At 44.3% G+C, this 20,183-nt stretch overlaps 1 protein-coding gene across 1 annotated transcript in view; it reads right to left on the bottom strand.

Moving 5' to 3' along the window:
* Positions 1-20,183, bottom strand: part of CNNM1 (cyclin and CBS domain divalent metal cation transport mediator 1) — a gene marked incomplete at its 5' end in the record, with an annotated part of 50,980 nt that overhangs the window by 16,164 nt on the left and 14,633 nt on the right. The window contains 5 exons of the mRNA XM_081157904.1: positions 4,398-4,445; positions 4,851-4,950; positions 6,720-6,889; positions 8,754-8,894; positions 11,940-12,083. Of these exons, the coding sequence (XP_081014030.1) occupies positions 4,398-4,445; positions 4,851-4,950; positions 6,720-6,889; positions 8,754-8,894; positions 11,940-12,083 (603 nt within the window). The remainder of the gene's footprint in view (positions 1-4,397; positions 4,446-4,850; positions 4,951-6,719; positions 6,890-8,753; positions 8,895-11,939; positions 12,084-20,183) is intronic.

Below are 20,183 nucleotides of genomic sequence, written 5' to 3'. Positions count from 1 at the left end.
AAATCACCATCAAGTGAGAGAAAATTTGGTGAAATTTGAGAATGTGGTTAACTTATCTTGTACAGACAAACATGGGAACCAGATGGTTTTTGATGGGAAAATGTGATTTGGGAGAGAGTAGAAGTCAACATAAATACTTCTGATGTTGCAAACTTGGGGGTTTGAGGTCTCACACAGCCTTTTTGAATGTTGAGGTTTTACTCTGCAAATAGCAAAACATAACTGGATTTTTGATGACTGAGAATATGGTGGGGCCTCAGAATCATTACCGTAGCATTGGGATAAGGGAGACAGATGTAGAGGGTGTGGGACACTGTGTTCCAACTTCAGAGCAATTTAACAAATAAATTCTTGGTTTGGTCATTACTTATTCCCCGAGCCTAAGAGATCAATCTTTAGAGATGAAAACAATACAAACACTTAATTGATTGTTCAGATTTATTACATTCTACTCAATCCTTGAGTTACTGTGTAGCTCTATGGGGAGCTGCTTTACCCAATTAAGAAGAAACTGGTAACTTGTATTTAATTAATGAGAGGTTAACCCTAATGAAAAGTTGTTTTGAAATTTTACGTGGAGCATCCTTTGTGTGAACAGAGCCAGAGGGAATATGGTGACCACATGGGAACGCTGCTAGAAAGATAATGAGGATGGGTTAGTGGTTAGCTAAAGGCAGAGCCCACACAGGAAGAAAGGTGGAGGAAGAACAGGAATAAAGCATAATATTCCGTTATTTTTTCCTCTTTTTCTACCACTGTGCTCCTCATTCCTCCATTCTGCAGTCAGATAAATGATGAGGAAGAACTCACCCCATCTCTCACCCCATTATTTCTCCATTTTCATACGCAGATACCTCCCTGGGAGCTAAATTCACGAGTGACACCTTTGAACCAGCAACGCTTGGGCTGTATTTGCAAATGAGTGTTATCTGTGCATTATGCTATGCCTCAGGCCCTGGAATGCCTGCTGGGAGAGACTGTTCTTATGTGGTACAGTGACAGAGACCAAAGGCTGCTTGCAAACCTCACTGAATCGATGGGGACCCAGGACACCCATGCATGTTTACCTGGGGAGCCTGCCAGAGAGTCCCCTCTGCTGAAGGCGAAGGTACGAGACACAGACGTGGGCACTAAAGAGTCAAGGGCCAGGGATTTGTGAGTTGCGAAGGGGGAGATAAACACAAGAGGAGAGAGACAAAGAGTGTGGTGAGAGTCTGTTCCTGGATCTTCACAGCATCACATTTCTCTGCAAAAGGGAATCGTGCCTCTGAAAACATGGAAATCGCATCCTCTTACAAAGTCACCCTCCAGAAAGAGGAAAAGGAAATAAACTTTTTCGAAGGTCTTCCAAAAGATGCATAATCATTTTCGAAGGAATCAGACCTGTCGAGGACAAGAACAGCGGTGCCCCAGTGGGGAGCGTGCATCTGCAGCAGCATCCTTTCTGAGCCAGCAAATCTGCTGGGAGCCCAGCACTGCATTCCCGCCAGGCCCTCCCAGCTGCCACGCGTCTCTGCTCTCCAACCAGAGCTGGGAGCACAGCGAATGCTCCCGCAAGGGGTATCCTTGAGGAGGCTGTACCCTGCCTGGGACTCCTAGGAGCTCCTCTGTGGTCACAGTGCCAGGGAGGAGCTGTGTGTTGCTAGAGGCTTGGGAAACAGGAAGGGCAGGCAGCATTTCTAGCAACCATAATGTGAATTAACTTGGTCAATTAACAACCCGTAGTCACTTCTTAGCAAGTACAAGCGTTCCAGAGCCTCTCTTCCTGTCCCCTTTTCCTCCTCTCTCCCTACAGCGTTTGAAACGGGGCTGGCCATCATTTGGGGCCTGGATGGAGTGGGGTGTGTAGCAGTACTCTAGTCCTTCCCAGTCTTGACCCTGTTTCTGCATGGGAATCTGTCTTCATCTCTCTTATATGCTCATTCCAAGTCCCTTCCCAGGAGCTCAGTGAAGCCCGTCTGCAGGTGATGGCACACACTGAAGTAGGCAGCTTCTGCGGTCTTATTTTCCACATCAGGTGATGTTACTGAAAGGACCCATACAAGCAGGGGAGTGTGTGTCAGGAACTTTATACCTGATAATCATTTATTGCCAAGAACACTTGAACAGGCCCTTAATGTTGTGAGACACACTGGAATAAGAAATCCCATAGTCTCAAGAAGAATCTTAGGACTTCTGGGCTGCAAATAAATATACACCATACCCAGCAATAGGAGACTTTCCTCTCCACTTGCACAGCCCTGTGGGCTGCTTTTCTGGCTACCCCGAGCTCAGGCCCAGTTTCACCCAAGTGCCAGGCTCACCATGGTCCTGCTGGGTTCCCTGGCCCCAGATAAAGGAGACAGTGCTGGCTGTGTTCCCTTTACTCTGCACAGGAAAGCCAGAGTGACTTACTCGTAACCTCAAGTTCAACTCTGTGGCATTGGTCACAGGGCAATGTTCTGGCAAACTCGCCATCCAATTTATCATCCTCAAAGGCTGATAGGGCTACAGGCTGGCTTCAAGGGCAGGAGCAGTTTGCTCTAGTGGTACCCTAGAAGAGTCTACTGCCTTGTGGCTCAGCCTGAAGCTCTCTCTTGACCTATAGGCTGAGATTCTTGGCCAGTGAAAGATGCTGGGTGGCTGGAACCCACACCACCAGGGACAACTGTAGGGTGTGGCAGTCTTTCTAGTTACTTCATACTTCACTAAGTGGGGAGGGCTTGGGGAGAGGGTGGAAAATGTATCTATATGTCTACAGACTAATTTGATTTTTTTTCCTCCTGAAAACTTCTAAAGATGCTCAGAAGTGGGGAAAGGGAAAGAGTGTAGTACTTCCTTCTGGCTGGTTAACCAGTTTTGAAGGAGAGATCAGTGTTGCAAGTGTAGTCCTGTCTCACTGATAAAATGGAAGGATTCTGAGAGAAAAAACTAGAGACAGAAAGGGAGGAAAGGGAGTCACATCTTCCTGCTACTTTTTAAATAATTTTTTTAAAAAGAAGGTCAACTAAATTAGGTGGGCTAGGGAGCCTTATGAAGCTTTCCCCCCAGAGCTCCCACCTCTTTTGGTTTTCTGGAAGAGAAAGGTAAGATTTGGAATCCCAGAAGTTACTCTACCTTGAGCAATGTGATGGATGGAAATCTCCATTAGAGAACCAAGGTTTACCCGGTCCTGGAGCACATCCCTCACCCACCCATAGTTCTCGTTCTGAGTACTGATGTTTCCTCCATTAACCTTACTTGGGATTTTTTGGTTTATATAAGTATACTAATGTACCATGGATTTTTACTTTACAGATCTCCTTCAACTCATGTTGGGCCACCCCTTGGGTGTGGGAAGCCACTCCAATTTCATTTCAGCCCTATGCTGGGCTAGGATGTGAAATTACCCCATAAATTGTTCCAATATTCCCACATACAGCTTGCATTCTGGGACATGAAGGACCTCAAATCTGTATTTCATTGTGCTGTGTAAACTAGTCAAGGCACCAGAATTCATCTATGTAAGTCACCAACTTGCTGGGTGATTTGGAGCAAGTCATTTCTTTAGTTTCTTTGCATTAAAACAGTGTCTATCTTTCATGTGCCAGGGACTGATATCAGCTTTTGGGACCCTCTGAGAAATTCAATAGAAAACTCTATGCAAAATGTTTTTTGTGATAAGAGAAAACACCCCATTTGGCATTAAAATAGCCACTTTAAACAATAATAGCTGAAAGCAATGCAAAAGTCAGACCAGTGCGTCAAAAAACTTCTGTACAAATCATTCTTTCTGGATCACACTTATATCACAATAAATGCCATGCCTTCTAAACACAAATGCAATAATTCTATGCAGGAAACAGCAAGTAGGTAAAGCACAGAAGGGGCAGAGCAAACTAGCCAGCAGCCCTGCGCCATCCCCCACCATCAGCATGCACGACCAGCTGGCAGGCACCTCTCCACCAGCTGAGATGCAGAGAGAGGAACGAGAAGCAGATAAGCAACATATTGCACCACCCTGGGATGTATATTCCAAGATCTTGCAGTCACTTCCTACTAACCCCGCAGACATAATGACAGCATCCTAGGTTTTCAAGTAGAGGCCAGTGGGCGAATTATCATAGCAGAGAAGGAAATCACCTGCATGCCCTGGCAGGTGACAATAAATGGTGCCTCCCCTCACAACCTCCCTCCCTGCCATTTATCACTTGTACATGAGCAGAGCAGCAGCAGAGAACATTCCAGACACAGAAACTAAGCCCCTGTGGCCAGTGGGTACCTGGCAGGAAGCAGTGTTCCTGGCAGAGCATTAGAGAGAGGCTGCCAGCATTTGTGTCAGCCCAGCCCAGGCTCAGAGTGCTCGGTCCAGGTGCCCAGAGGGGGCCGAGGCCGGGCTACGACGGGGGGCAGCAGGGCGGGGTTTGAGAGATACATACGAAAGACAGAGGATCCAGCCAGGCTTCCCACCTTCCGCACGTCGTTATCTGAAGGACAGAAGGATGCAATGTGTTTCAGAGGCAGTTCAGAAAGTACACCTTCCTATGGGAATTCTCCCTTTTCCACCCCACCCCCAGCACCAATGAACTGAAAAAACCCAGGCAATCAAATGGAAGTGTAAAAAGAAAAATAAACTTGTCTTTTCATACTAAAAAAATAGCACTATCCATCCCGAACACTCAATAACAGGACTGTCTACCAGGTACTTCCAGAGACAAACTCTCTGAATGAAAAATGAGTCTTATTCCCACTTTACGGAGGGGACACTAAAGCCACGGAAGTTAAAGGGCTCGTCCGGGGTCCCTAACAGGAGCGAAGACTTGAACCCAGCTGCTCTTTTCTACGACATCCCACTGCTTCCCCAATAAGCTGTGGCGTGGGAACTGGAATACCTGAGCAAGAAGTGGTCATGATGGCTGGGACACCATAGTAGGTGAAGGCTCCATTCTCGAAGCGAAGGCCCTCCTTACCAACCTCCACCTCCACTTTCCCCTGGAGAAAGAAGGAAGTGTGCTAAGGGCGTGTGTGCACTTCCAGTTCTAGCATTGATTACAACCCTAAGCCTCTGTTTGGATAACAAGTGGACCTAAGATCTTATCACAGGGAAATGTGAAGTCTGTCCAGATTTACATTCAGAAGTAGCACCTTTGCAGTAAATTAACTGCTTAGTTCATAAAGCTGCATCCAGTCACGAATAACCCCAGGCTCTCCTTGCAGCCTGTAATGGCCCTTCCATCATGCAGGTCGAGGCATGAAGTGGCTCAGGGCCTATAAAGGGCCTCACTGGTTTGGTCTGAGATTAGACCATCTCTAAATCTAGTTGAAATAAAATGTGATTCTGATTCTGTGTGAAGCTTGTTTACTTCATCACTAATAATGACAGCCCGTGTGTAACATACAGTGTGTGTCTATGGGCCTGACACTGTGTTATGTGCATGCCATGGATTCTCATTCAATCAGTCCCACAGCCCTATGAAGCCCATACTGCCTTCACCCCGTTTACAGATGAATCAATTTTGAGGCTCAGAGAGGTTAAATCACTAGGTCAAAGTTAGTTAGGAAGCGGCAATATTGAAATTTTAAAGCCAGTCTTTCCAATTTTTGAATTTACACTCTCGCCGCTACATTTTACTTCCTCCAACTTTGATTTGAAAACAGTTTAAATTAAGCATAAGACAGTAGATGATATAGGTTCATTATTTGATTTGAAGACAGTTTATATTAAGTAGATTGTATAGGTTCAACTTTGATTTGAAAACAGTTTATATTAAGCGTAAGACAGTAGATTGTATAGGTTCATTATGTTATTTAAAAAATGTGACAACCTTTCTCCATTTCCAACAGTTAAGAATGTGACTCCGTTTTCAGAGGAGGAGGCCACTTTGTTGAGGGTATCTGGGAGAACGGGCCTGAGGCACAGTGCTTCAGAGCAGACAGGCTGCAGGTGGACAGTGACAAAATAGGAGCCACTTGTAAGTTATTGTAAGTTTAAGATTTTAAGACAACCACTGAAGTTAGGGTTCATAAGACACTGTTGGGAAGAGACAGAATGGTGACAGCTAATGGTAGAGCCAGGCCCGAACACCAGGAGTATCCAGTGCTGGAACCATGGCCGACACTTACTTACAGGCCTATCCAGGCACATGGGGCAGAGGTGGTCGTGCCTATGTGAGTACCTGGAAGATGCTGCACATCTTTCACTAAGTCATTAGCTTCCTTCCTGGTTCTTGTAAGGAGGAAAAGAGTCAACAGCCTGCAGAGGCCGAGATGTTTCATAGAGAGTGGATGTGTTCTCTGCACCTCCACGGTGCAGAGAAAGGACCAGTGAGTGGAAGTCAGAGAGGATGAGCTTTCAGATGGACAGAGGGAAAAGCTTTAAATAAGTGTCTGAAGTTTGGGAGAAGGCACAGGACAGTTCCTCTTCTGGACATGTCCAATCAGAGATAAGAAGGTGTTAGGGATTCTGTAGGCCAGCAGTTCTGGAAGTTCAGTCACAGTACCCCTCTGCTGGAGAGGTGCCTGCCTCACCCCACCACAAACATCCCTGAGTGGTCTGACTAAACGCCATCAAGATCCCGCCACTCCCAGGACACCAACCAGTCATAGTTGGCCCCTTCTGTGGGTCACTGACAAACACCCACCCCATCTGAACGCAGCCAGCTGAATCTCAGAACCTGGCACTAGGGAGGCATGGCCATTCCTCTCCAGCCTAGGGATGCCCCTGTCTTGCCCTTAGAGGGTCTCTTAACTTTCCCACTCACCTGGAGAAGCAGCACAAAATAGTCCACGGGGCGGCTGCGCTGGTAGAGGTAGTGTTCCGGGGCTTTCTTGTTCTTGTCATCAAACTTCAGCTCCTGGATCACGTTGGGATGTTTCAGGAGCCTCAGTAGGATCTTCTCCGAAAGGTACAGAGACTTAAAGGGCTCCACTTCTAGGGGAGGGTGGGAGGCAGGAAGAATTGGCAGCTGGGAGGAGTGAGGGTGTCTCCAGAGCCACCTCCATTCGTGCTCCAGGCACCCAGCTGGAAGGGTTCTTGTGACTCCTTTGTGTGTGGGAGGGTGTCTTAAACCCAAGTGTGCTTCTCAGGCTTTCCCCATGCCCCTTGGGATGTGTGTCCCTGCATTGGCACCTCAGAAGAAACAAGTCACCATTTTGGAAACATCAGTGTTGTTATTAATTTTCTACTTGACTTTATTTAAAGTTGTATATGGACTTAAAAAAGAAGGCAATCTTGCTGTTTGTGACAACATGGATGAACCTGGGGGACATTATGCTAAGTGAAATAAGCCAGACATGCAAGGATAAACATTGCATGGTATCACTTATAAGATGAATCTAAAATAGTCAAACTCATAGAAGCAGAGGGCAAAAGGTTGGTTTCCTGGGCTAGTGGGAGGGGGATCCCAGGGAGGGATTAGCCAAAGGGTTCAAAATTTCAGTTATGCCAGATGAATAGATCCTGGAGATCTACTGCACAGCACAGTGCATACAGTTAACAATACTCTACTGTATACTTAAAAATTCACTCAGAGGCTAGATCTTATGTTAACACAGAAAAATAGTAGTAAATAAAGAGGGTGGGAGGAAACTTTTGGAGGTGATGGATATGTTTACCGTACAGATTGTGGTGATGGTTTCACAGGTATATACTTATCTCCAAACTCATCAGCTAGTATACATTAAATATGTACCATTTTTTTTTTGGTATGTCAATCATACCTTAATAGAGTAGATTAAAAAGCAGAGTTGGGCATGGATAAATAAGCATGTGAACAAAAAACCTTTACTGTAATAATCAAATGAAATAAAAAGAATTTAATCTGACTTATTTGTATGACATATATCTATTGAATGAAATGAAATTCCAAGTTAATAGAAATAGTAATTATTTAAGTGATATGTTCTCAATAATGTGAAGCATCCTTGCATCAAATTTATATATTAACAGATATTATGTTATGTTATATTATATCATGTTATAATATTAAAATATAGAGCTGCTTTCCTCTAGGACATCAGTCAGTAGTTAAAAGAAATCTGAATTCAGAAATAGACATGTTGAAAACTCTACTTTAAAGAACTGCAACATAAACTTTTCTACTTTTTTAACACCTGGAACAGTACTAGTACTCACTGTATACTCAATAATCATATGCTGGATTAATTAAATATTAAACTTCACAATGGGTATGGTAATTCTAGGCCTGCACATTAATTAGGCCTGGGTGAGCAGGCCAGAGGGTTCAAAGACAAACCTTACCTTCTGCACAAGTTTATCTTTGGATCCTCTCACTTTTTTTCTTTCTAAAGATCCCAAGATTCACAAGCCACTTCTGTAATTTAAGAACTCAAATCTCACAGGCCTATATGGCCTTTGGAGGGTACTGGACTCCAGGGCCCTGTTGTTGGGTAGGACAATGCCTTTCCCTCCCCTACAGATCCTCTGGGCACCCCAACTCCAGCAGGATGGAGGTTGGCCTCTGTCTCCCACCAGGAAGCGAGTGGAGGAAGGGATAAGTGCAGCAGTGGTTTCTTTAGCTTTTTTTCTTGAGTAGAAGACAGATAAGCGGAGTTGGGTTGTATTTAGTCTCTCCCTAGATCAGGCTGGGGACTGAAACTGACAGTACGTGGCATCCTGTCTCCCTTACCTAAGGCAATCTCCTCTCCTGGAACAGTGGTTCTCAGTCATACTAGAATTGGGTCACAAGGTATTAAAAATGATTGGTGTCTGGGTCCCACCCTCCAGATGCTGCTTTGCATGCCTGGGGTAGAGCCGCGGGTGGGCAGAGTCATACCTGTGGCCATGAAGCGGTGTGTGGCCAGCAGAAGCTGTGGGGAGACCTTCACTCTCATCTCTGAGTCCGAGAGTTTAAACAAGGAGAAGTCATGCCGCTTCCTCTCCCGGTGTGGGACCCGCTGTTTTTTCCGATTGTCAGCTGCGGATCACAGGGGGACAGATTGCAGCTATCTCAGAATCACTGTTGGTTTTTGGAGGTTTTCCCAGAGTTATACGGGACAGATAGATCCTCTGAAACCACCCAAATTTCTGCAAAGTGTCAACTGTAGGTGACATTACAATACCTCTCCCAGGGAGTGGAAGGATGTTGATAAGGGGGAGAAGGTGGGACATGCTATAATTATCTCAGTGTTATTTACACTTAGGTGGTACATGGTGGAAAAGAGGAAAGGCTGGCCTGGGCCTCCCAAGGTCAAGGTTCTTGAGCTGGTTCCCCTACTTACGAGCTCCCCTACTTATGAGCTGTGCTCTAAGCATCCGAATATTTGTTTGTTTTAATCTATGCAATGGGGTTAATAATTAATAATTCTTCTACTCATCGTGTGCACTAATTATGAGACTCCAACCAGAAACCATCTGTGAAATACTTAGAAAAAAGCATTCAAACATCAGGGACTTGCATTCTCAGCATCGAGGGGTTTGGGAGTCCCAGGGGGTTTCTGCCTCTGCTCCTCTTCTGTCCCCAGAGCTGGGCTCACCTGGTCTCTTCCTGCTAATTTTAAACACGCTCTGAGCAGAACTGGAGGCATACCACCCAAGAGGGCAAGCGGTCACCTCCTCTTCCCATTCACAATTCTCCAGCATCAACTTGGCCCCTCGGGGGAGAAATAAAGGGAAGAGGGAAGGAGAGGAAATGGGAGCAGCCCTATAACTTACAAAGACAAGTTCTCTGGGCAGGGGCCTCAGGCGGCACCTGGAGGAACTCCAGAGAGCCTATGTTTATTGTTTGAGAGAATTTGCTTTTTCCAATTTATTTTTTTCTCCCCCTTTTTAAAGTTTGTCTTAGGGAATATTTTTGGGGGGGAAAAAGGAAATGTTTTCTTTGGCCATTTCTGTTTTGCTTTCTCTTAATTTTGAGTAAAATTTGGAAACTTTCAGCCTCTCTCAACCTGTGCTAAGGGGAGCAGGAAAAGAGATTCGAGTTTTCTCCAAATTTGGCCTAGAGAAAAACAGGGCTGCAGGGAACTTTCAGTGCAGCTGAGCAGGGAAATGAAAAGAATCTGGCTGCCCTTCCTTTTGGGGCTCATCTCAGCCACACCGATTGGGTCTCCTTCTAGAAGGGAGAGAGTGCCCTTCTCCTGCGCTGCTCTCCGAGGCCCGCCTTGCACTCTGGGCCCTGCTTAGACACTTCTTTTTTATGAGGTTTGCAACAGTGGCGAGATCCAGAGCCAGCTTTCCTGTGGGTCAGGGTCAAGTGAGAAGCAACACAGTACTCCTCCCTCCGCTCCTTGCACTTCTCTGAGCTCTTAAGGAATTGTGCCAGAAGCGTATTTACAAGGGTGGGGAAGCCCTAACCCTCTCTTTTAGAAAGACAATCAACTGCTCAGCAAGGGAGTAGCAAGTACTTATATTAGGCCAGTTCTTTTGCTCTCATTGTGAGCAAACTTCTGATTAGCATGGTGTGTTTGCCTAAACGCCCCTCTCCCCCCTCCTTCGGAGTGCCACAAAACATTTTATCCTGGAGAATCGTTTCTCTGGCCTCCCTCTTATTCCTTTTATTTTAATAGTGAGTGTTTGGAGCATTCAGGTGGCTAAAGCAGACGCCCGAGGAGGAGCTCACTTATTTAGACTGCTATCCCTACTGTGAGCCACTAACACTTTAGTGTGAATGTCTTCACCAATATATCTATGGAGTCCCTGGGGAATTATAAGTCAAGAGCAGTGGGCAGAGGTGGAGAAGGGAGAAGGGAATAGGGGAGGAAGAGGTCAATCCTTATTTGAAGAAGCTGGGCCTGGCCAGGGCATCCCAGCAATACCAGACACTCTGACACGCCTGGTATATTCTGCCAAGACCTGGCCCACCTTTTAGGGTTTGATCTCTTAGTCCAAAGGGAAGGCACTCTTTTTGCACCACTTACTGTCTTATAGTATCAAAGCTTTTTCTACTGGGAGCTAGATTTTGAATGGCTGCTTCTAGCAAACTAAGGACGGGGTTCTGGCATGGGTTACCTGGGGGAAGGAGAAGGGATTGCTTTCCCATGAGGTGAAATTCGGAGGAAACACTTCCTGGCCTAAATCCCATGGGTTTAGATAACACTCCCATTCTAGAGACAGAGCACTGTCTTTGTAACATTTGCAAGCAAAGTTTTGATAAGGCTGAGTAACCAAAAGCTTTCACCATCTGCATGGAGGAGTCTAGATTGTTCCTGAGGGGGAGTGGTTAGCAGGGTGAGGAGACCAGAAAGGAGGGAGCAGGGCCAGGAGCCACAGGTAGGGAAGGGAAGGAAGGGGAAACCAGCTGGGAGGACTGAAAAAACATGAAGGAGAAGAGCAACGTGTAAAAAGGGACATTGCAGGTTTGGCTTGGGATGCAGTGCGCAGTCTCAGGCCAGTCTCCACTGCACGTGAGGTTTTGGTGTGAGTAGGCTGTTGAGTGGAACCCCAGGGTGTGCTGGGGTCTTCGCCTAGATGGACAAAGAGACACAACAGGAACAACACAGGGGACAGACACAGGGGCAGAGCTGCCATCTGAGGTATACTTTCTTTCCTTTAGTTCCTTTTTCATCCAAAGGCTAGGTCTCCTTTTCATAGTCTTGGTTCGTGAAGGTTCCCTCCTGGTAAACATTTAGCTAGCACAGCAATTTTCAACCAGTGTGCCACAAGATTTTTTAAAACATGCAATACCTGACTAGTAAGGGGTACTGACCTATTTTCCCTTAGATTATAATAAAAAAATGACAACAGCCAACAGAACAATAGCTGTCTGGTGTGAATGAATCAAAATTATACCTATTTTTTTGTCAGATGGGCAAAAAATATATATATATAATTAGTTTATGTGAGCCATGAGATGAAAAAGGTTGAAAATCTTTGAGCTAGCATGTTCTCAGGGACCTTGCCATGACTGCCCCTGGCATTAGGGGGTCGACACACTCTTTCACACTGTATATCACACTAAGCCAGCTCTGAGAGTCACAGAGGAAAATAAGATGACCTTGGACAACAGCCAAGGCCATGCACTTACTGTAGAGGTCAGTTTCGTCCAGGATCTCTGACTTGATGATCTCCTCTATGATGTCCTCCAGTGTGACAATGCCCATCACCTCATAGAAGGGGTCTCCTTCTCCTTCATTATTCACCCTCTGGACAATGGCCAGGTGAGATTTTCCTAGAGAACAAATGAAGTCACAGTTAAGCATATGGAACGTTTTCAGAGACCCTTCCTTATGAGAAAATTATAGAAAGCTAATCCCAGGACTGCACCTATCCCAAGACCTCCTTAAAATACGAAGTTTGTGCACAAGCTTATATAAATGCAAACCTTATATTTTTATAACTTTGTTTCTTTTTAGGGAAGTTACCTAATATACAGGGTGGACAAAAGTAGGTTACAGTTGTTTGTATGGGAAAAGATATGCAGGCTTTGATTATTACAATAGCTTTATTAACTCTGTGTCTCACACACTCACAACTATAAACCGACTTTTGCCAACCCTGTAGACAAAGTGAGTTGAAATTTTTTTCTTTTAACTTTCACATATTAGCAAGTACAGTGGGCCTTTGGACAAGGGGAGGGGTTAGGGGCACTGACCACTGCACAGTTGAAAATCTGCGTATAACTTTTGACTCTGTCGTCAGCCCTCTGCATCCGCAGATTCCACCAACTGCGGGTAGAGATAGTGCTGGGAATGCGAAAATACTGTTTTTGAGCTGCAGTTGGTTGAATCCACAGATGTGAAAACCATGGATATGAAGGACCAAATATATTTATTGAAAAAAATACGCATATAAGTGGGCTCATGAAGTTCAAACCAGTGTTGTTCAGGGGTCAACTGTATCTAAGCTAAAGGAAGATAAACAGTTAATTGAAAGACCAAAAACCTGGAGTCAGAAGAATTAGGTTAGAAGCCTTTTCCTCCTCCAACTCCCCCCACCCCGCCCTCCTAATGATCCCAGTTACTATCTGTACAATTGACCCTTGTCAAATCATTTGACCTCTATAAGTCTCGATCTTCTCATCTAGAATTAGAGGAAAATATCAGTATGGTGACTTTAAAACATGCCCCACAATTCTTTGATAGGCTTCCCATTGAGAGGTGTGGTCTCTATTCCCTTCCCTTGAGTCTGAGCAGATTGCAACTGCTTTAATCAACAGAGAACAGGGAAGCATCTGCCATGAGACTTCTGAGGCGAGGTCATAAAAGGCACGTGGCTTCTGCTGCAGAAACACTCTAAGAAGTGTGACGACCACCCTGAGGCCACCGCAGAGAAGAAGCCATGTGTAGGTGTTTAGGTGACAGCCCCAGCTGAGTCCAGCCTTCCAGCCATCCCATCAAAGTGCCTGCCAGGTTAGCAAAGAAGCCATGTGGATCTGCAATCTCAGTTGATTCAGCTCTACCCTCTAAAGTCCTCCAAATCCATTCAAGTTGTCTCCAGCTGCTGGCACGGACATCGCAAGGCAGAGATAAGCAATTCCCGCTGTACCCTGTCTGAATTTCTGATTCACAGAATCTGTGAACATAATAAAATGTACCCATAAGGTGATTATGGAGCTCAAATCACCTAGAGGATGTGTGAAAGCACTCTGCAGATTGTGATATGTCATAGGCAGTTCATTTTTATTGCCCAACAGCTGAGCAATAATAGTTAACATTTATTGAGCTCTAACTACATACCAGGCACTATTTAGAGCACTTTACGTGTATTGATTCATTTAATCCTCATAAGAACCCCTGAGACGAGTACCATTATTATCCCCATTTTACAGATGAAAGAACTGAGGCACAGATGGTTAAGTAAAATGCCCAGAGTTACAGAGCCGCTCATAAATGGTAGAGCTGGACTGTATACCCAGGTAACTGGGTTCAGTCCTAACATAGGAACAGAGTCTTACATAACAGTCCTGCTTCACCTTGGTTTGTTTTCATCTGCTGATAAACACATTTCCTAGTCCTGTTTCTAAACTGAAAATCTGGGTGGTTCTTTTCCTTGTCTAAGAGACATTTAAGGAGCAAATCTAGGATACTGACTAGGATGTTATTCTTGAAAAAAAAAAGGAAGTTCGTGCTTTATCAGTGTTACTTTTTATAAGCTTTTGCTTGGTCATTGCTATCAGATAAGAGGAGTAGTCAGTTTGCTGGAGGCATATTTAACCATTTGAGCTTTCTTGAAGAGCTGGCACATGAGCCGGAACTTACTTGAAGGGCCAGTGGAGCTGGAACGGGAGAAGGACGCTGTGTGAGTGAAGACTTAGTGGACATGGGGGAAACTGAGGAAGTGGACGCAACCTGGGGCACCTGGAGTACTGAATGATTAGGGGACGCAGCAGGTACGCAGTTAAAAAGATAGGGAGGAGCCACCTTTTGCAGTCCTGATAATACCAAACTCATGAGTCTGGCTTTGATTGTCTGCACACTAGGGAGCCATGGGGGGTTTTTGAGCAGAGCAGTGGCATGATCAGATCAGTGTGGGAGTAAGTCAAAGGATATGTTGAAGGTGGAGAAGAAATTACAGACCATTATTAAGCCATAAAAATGCCATCTTTTCAGTTATGTGGCTCCTCCCTATCTTTTTAACTGCGTGCCTGCTGTGTCCCCTAATCATTCTGTACTCCAGGCGCCCCAGGTTGCGTCCACTTCCTCAGTTTCCCCCATGTCCACTAAGTCTTCACTCACACAGCTTCCTTCTCCCGTTCCAGCTCCACTGGCCCTTCAAGTTCCGGCTCATGTGCCAGCTCCTTAAGAAAGCTCTCCTGGATCTTCCCCATTCTGAATCTGAAGCAGCCTCTCCTTGCCTGTGTTTCTAAGCCCGTGATAACTCCACTAGAGCACTTATCACACAGTTTGCCCCTTCTTAAAACTAGCGATGTGTGTCCTCTACTGGGCCCCGTTTCGTCCTCAGATCATAAGCTCCTTCAGGACGCGGACTTGGACAGGGTACCTTCCACCTAACAGGCAGCCAGCAAAGCCTGATGAACTGAACAAAGGCGGAATAAAAATCCATAGTGGATATAATACATGATATTAAAACCGGACACTAAAACTTTTACTCTTTGTTAAAATACAATGTATTTAAATTAAAATTTAAACTCTGTCTCACTGGTTCTAAAATTATCCTTCTTTGAAACAACTGTATCCTATCCAACTGAACTGAAGGGTTTTATAGCTTGACTTAGATTATGTTATTAGAATGTGCTTAATTTAAAGTTGTTTTTCCCAACACAGTGTTCTTACACTTATGACACCAGTTCGCACTTTTCTGCTAACATGTGCTAGCAGGTGACAAAACAAATGACTGCTATAGAGGAAAGACTTGAAAAAGTGATTTCTTCAAATTATTTTCTATAATTAGGTAATTTTTGTAATGTGGAGCCCAGAATATATATATAATACAGCTATACTTCCTGCCATTAAGATATTAGTTTATATGGGATTAAATAAATGAACATTTTATACTGTTTCATACAAAATACCATAACTTCCATGTGAAAATCTACCATTGGTCTATACTTTATAAGGTCAATTTGAGGAAACACTATATGATCATTATGGAATAGAGATTTTAAATCCTAATTATATAATATCAAGACAATGCACTTATGTAATCTATTTAGAAACATTTTATAATACATAACCAGCCATTAAGATTCCCTCAAGTGCCTGTAAAGATCTACAAACAAATGAAGAAGTCATTCTTTCTTGGGTACAGACTGGAACAGGAATCAGCAATCACATAACCCTGTTCTGAGCTTACACTCACCCATACCTGAGGTCCTTCCTCTCTCAAAAAGGTTGGCCTCTGAGAGACCTATGTCCCTGAACCCCTCCTCTTCCTGGGCCCCAGAAGTAACGGGAATGGCCCCAAGTGAAGACAATCTTGAGACATGGAAAAGTCAGTCCCTCCTTCCTGCCACGCCACTTTGAATATACCTTTCTATTGTCATTTATAATAAGTACAATAATAGATATTATGATTATTGTAACAGTTACTATTTGCTATACACTCTCTAGGGGCCAGGCACAGTGCTAAGCATCCTACACACATTATTTTACCATGTTTCTGTTCTCTGCTCATATGTGATCCCCCCACTATGATGGTAACTCTCTGAGAGGCAACAGCTATGTTCTACTTATCTCTGTTTGCCCCGAATCTAGAATAGCACATGGTATATAGAGAGAACTCCATAGATAATGGGTGGTAACTGGATATCTACATGCAAAGGAACAAAGTTACATGCCTACATCACACTGTACACAAACAGTAATTTGAAATGGACCACATGCCTAAATGTAAGAGTGAAAACTATAAAACTCTTAGAGAAAAACATAGGAGTAAGTCTTTGTGACCCTGGAGTAGAAAATGGTTTTTTAGATAAGACACCAAAAGCACAAGAAACCAAAGGAAAAATACATACAAACAGGACTTCATCAAAATTAAAAGGGACTCCATCAAAAGAAAGTGAAAGACAACTTACAGAATGGGAGAAAATATTTGCAAATCATATATCTGATAGAGAGCTTGTATTGAGAATGTATACAGAAAATTTACAACTAATAAAAATACAACTCAATCAAAAAAGGGGTAAAGAATGCAAATAAACATTTATCTAAGAAGATATACAACCAGACAATAAGCAGTAAATATTGATGAGGAAGTGGCTTAAATGTTGGCTATTCCCCTCTTCTGCCCTTGTGTGAGGTTCTGTAATGGGAACTATGCTCTTTCTGGTTGAGCTGTCCCTTTACAGACTAACAGAATTTTTCAAGTGCCTTTTCACAACTATTAGTCCATTAATTTCAGTTTCCTTTCAACTTACTAGAAAAGCAGGATGCTTGTGGATTAATTTTAGCTAACAACGGCGACAATCATCAACATTTATACAGAACCTCACAATTTGTTAAGCATCTCTCGAGAACTTAGTTAGAAACGCAAATTCTCGGGCGTCACCCCAGACCTTGTACATCAGGATCTCGGGGTTCTGTCTAGTGCTCTGCGGTTTAATAAGCTTTACAACTGGTTCTGAGGCAGGCTAACGTTCAAAAACCACTGGCTTATGGGTAGACTCCGTGGCACCCTGGTTATTTGCTGATGACCTATTTATTAAATGAGAAAGAGAAACAAGCACTGAAATGTCTAGTTAAATCCTGGTCCCTTTGGTAAACTTGGTTTAAGTCGCAAGATGCTAAGTACTCATGAAAAGACAGAAAAGAACCTCCTGGAACAGGAGTGTTGCAGTGACCAGCTGTTGCAAGCTCTCTCACATATGATGTGGCAGTTCAAGTATTCTGCTGAAATGGGGAAGAGAATGGTCGTTGGCTGTTTAATACTGAGTTTGGAAAGGGGTTTCTTGTGGTTTTTATACCAACTACCTCCAAGACAAACTTGAGGTACTGCATTATCTGTTAGGCTCTTGGTGTGTCTGAGGTCAATAAAATTTCCTACTACTGAACATCAAACTGGATTTTTCTGTTGCCCCCCAAATCCAAAGGGTGCTCTATCTCACTACCACCTGGCATCAACATAGATACCCAAACTACAGGTCGGATTTCTTTTTCTTCTTTTTAAAAAATGATTTTATTGATTTTTTTTTAGAGAGAGAGAGAGGGAGAGGGGGAGAGAGAAACACTGATGAGAGAGAACTATCAATTGGCTGCCTCCTGCACACCCCCTACTGGGGATTGAGCTCACAACCCGGGCATGTGCCCTGATAGTTTTCAGATGTTGCTTTTAAAGCAGTGGTTCTCAACTGGGGCAGTCTTTGTTTCCCAGGGATATTTGGCAATATCTGAGACAATCTGGGTTGTCAAAACGTGGGGTGGGGGATGCGAATGATATCTAGTGAGTAGGGGCCAGGGATGCACCTAAACATCCTTCAGTGCCCATGACAGCCTCATAACAAGGGATGTCAATAGTGCTGAGGCTGGAAACCTTGCTTTAAAGAGACAGAAAGTTAGGGAGAGGCAGAAACAACACAACTGCATTTTGTTATTTAAAGAAATTGAAACATGTTCTGAAGGGTTTTTAATAATTATAGCCTCTAGATAGCTTAGGCAGGTCCACAGAGAAGAGCTTCCAAGGACCCTATTAGTATATCTCCTATGTCTTGAACAAAAAAAGCAAATAATCGATTTGCTTCCTCTCTTTCCAAAATAGCTACAGCACTTTTTTTTTTTTTTTTTTTTGGTAAGGTAAAGTGTTCCCAAGATAAAATACAGGAGCTTGGAAGAAAATGTATTGCTTAGAAATAGAGAATTAAGGAAAGCAGAGGTCATTTTATGGTTTTATGGTTTCTGCTTCATTTATGACCTTCACCTTGTAAAATTCAGTGGCTTTTTATTCTCCCTGGTGTCCCTGCAGCATCTTTTATTCATTTGGTAGAAAGTACCGAGGGCCTCTTCTTTCGTTCCTTGGCCTTGGTGACCCTCTACCACTTGAAGTGTGTTCCTAGGAGGAGCATTGACCATCACCAGGGCACTTGTTCAAAATGCAGATTCTTGGGTCTACCCCTGAGCTACAGAATCAGGATCCTGGGTGGTGAGTGCGACACATACAGCTGTTTTAACGATATCTCAGGTGGTTTGTATATGCCCTAAGGCGTGAGAGGCACTGCTCTTGACACTTGCTACCAGAGGAACTGGCATCACCTGGGAGCCTGTGACAGATGCAGAAGTTCGGCTTCCGCCCCAGCAGTCTGAGTCAGAATCTGCATTTCCTCAGGATCTCCAAGCAGTTAATTCTCATGCACATCTGAGCATGAGAACTGGTCAAGACCGCCCTGGTTTTCTTCCCACCCTTATTTATGACTGAGAGTCTTCTCTTTCCATTGTGGATGCCTCTACTTTATCCTCACTTAAAGATAAATATGCCTCAACGATTCTCAGTGATTCTCAACCCTAGTTGCATGTGGGAGTCACTGTGAAGCTTTGAAGCCTATCGCTACGTGTCCTACCCGCAGCAGTTCTGATCTATTTGGTCTGGGGTGTAGTCCAGGCACTGGGATGTTTATTTTTTAATTTATTTTTTTTAAACATATCTTTATTGATGTCAGAGAGAGGAAAGGAGGGGAAGAGAGAGAGATAGAAACATCAATGATGAGAGAGTCATTGATCGGCTGCCTAGCCCGCAACCCAGGCATGTGCCCTGACAGGGAATCGAACCCCGATCTCCTGGATCCTAGGTCCATGCTCAACCGCTGAGCCACGCCCGGCCGGGCCAGGCACTGGGATGTTTAAAACTTCTTCAGGAGATGCTAATGGGCAGTTGCAGTTAGGAACCTCCGCTCTCTCTGTTCCTCTGTTCTCTCTCTGATAAAGAACCTAGCAGAGCCCATCACTTTAAATATTGCCATTACCTCTTTCCTGAGAACTAAATTTAGATCTTAATATCAGTGTCTATTTTCAACTCTCATCCTGTTTTAGACATTTTGCCTGAGCTGTCCCCTTGTCTCATCAAAATCACTTGTCCAAATAGGAAGACGTGATCTTCAAGACCCACCACCCTGCTCTTCCTCTCTCTTCACTGTAGTAAATGGCACCATCAACTTTCTAGTCCCCGAGTCATAACCCGGGAGTCATTTCTAACCTTCGTTTCCTTTGCTCATATTTAGAAGAAACCCCCACATTCTTCCAATTCATCTTTTCTTCATTCTTTCAAAGGTATTTATTGAATGCCTACTACGTGCCAAGCACTTTCTAGGCACCAGAAACGCAGCAACGAACACAATGGACAAAGTAATTTTCCACTGCAGCTGACATTCTAGTAAATGGAGGTGAGACATGATAAGCCAGATAAATATGTAAAATCAATAGCACAGTGCTGGGGGGAAGGCAAAGCAGGGAAGCTCGATGAGGGAATGTGTGGGAGTGAGCGAGCAGGTGTTACAAATTTAGGGACGGGAGGCTGCCGGCGATGAACTCCCCGAGAAGGTGACGTCTGAATAAAGATCTGAAGGCGGTGAGGTAGGGAGCCCCATGGATATCCGGGGACACCTCTGCAGTAGAACAAGATGCAGAGGCCCTGAGTTGGAACTGTAACCAATGTGCTTAAGGACGGCAATGGGGTGAATGCAGAGTGTGGGAGAAGAGAGTCGTAGGAGCCAAGGTCAGGAAGGTAAGGGGAGGGGTAGGTGCAGCTATGATCAGGCCTGTATGGACTTTGTAAGGACTTTGGCTCTTACTCTGAGTGAGATAAAGCCATTATTAGAGGTGTGTGTGTGTGTGTTGGCAAAAAAAGGTAACATGATCTGACATGTTTTAAAAGGGTTCCTCTA

Source organism: Miniopterus schreibersii (assembly GCF_964146895.1).
Source record: "Miniopterus schreibersii genome assembly, chromosome: 14".
NCBI lineage: Eukaryota > Metazoa > Chordata > Mammalia > Chiroptera > Miniopteridae > Miniopterus > Miniopterus schreibersii.
This window is presented reverse-complemented; position numbering and strand designations above follow the sequence as displayed.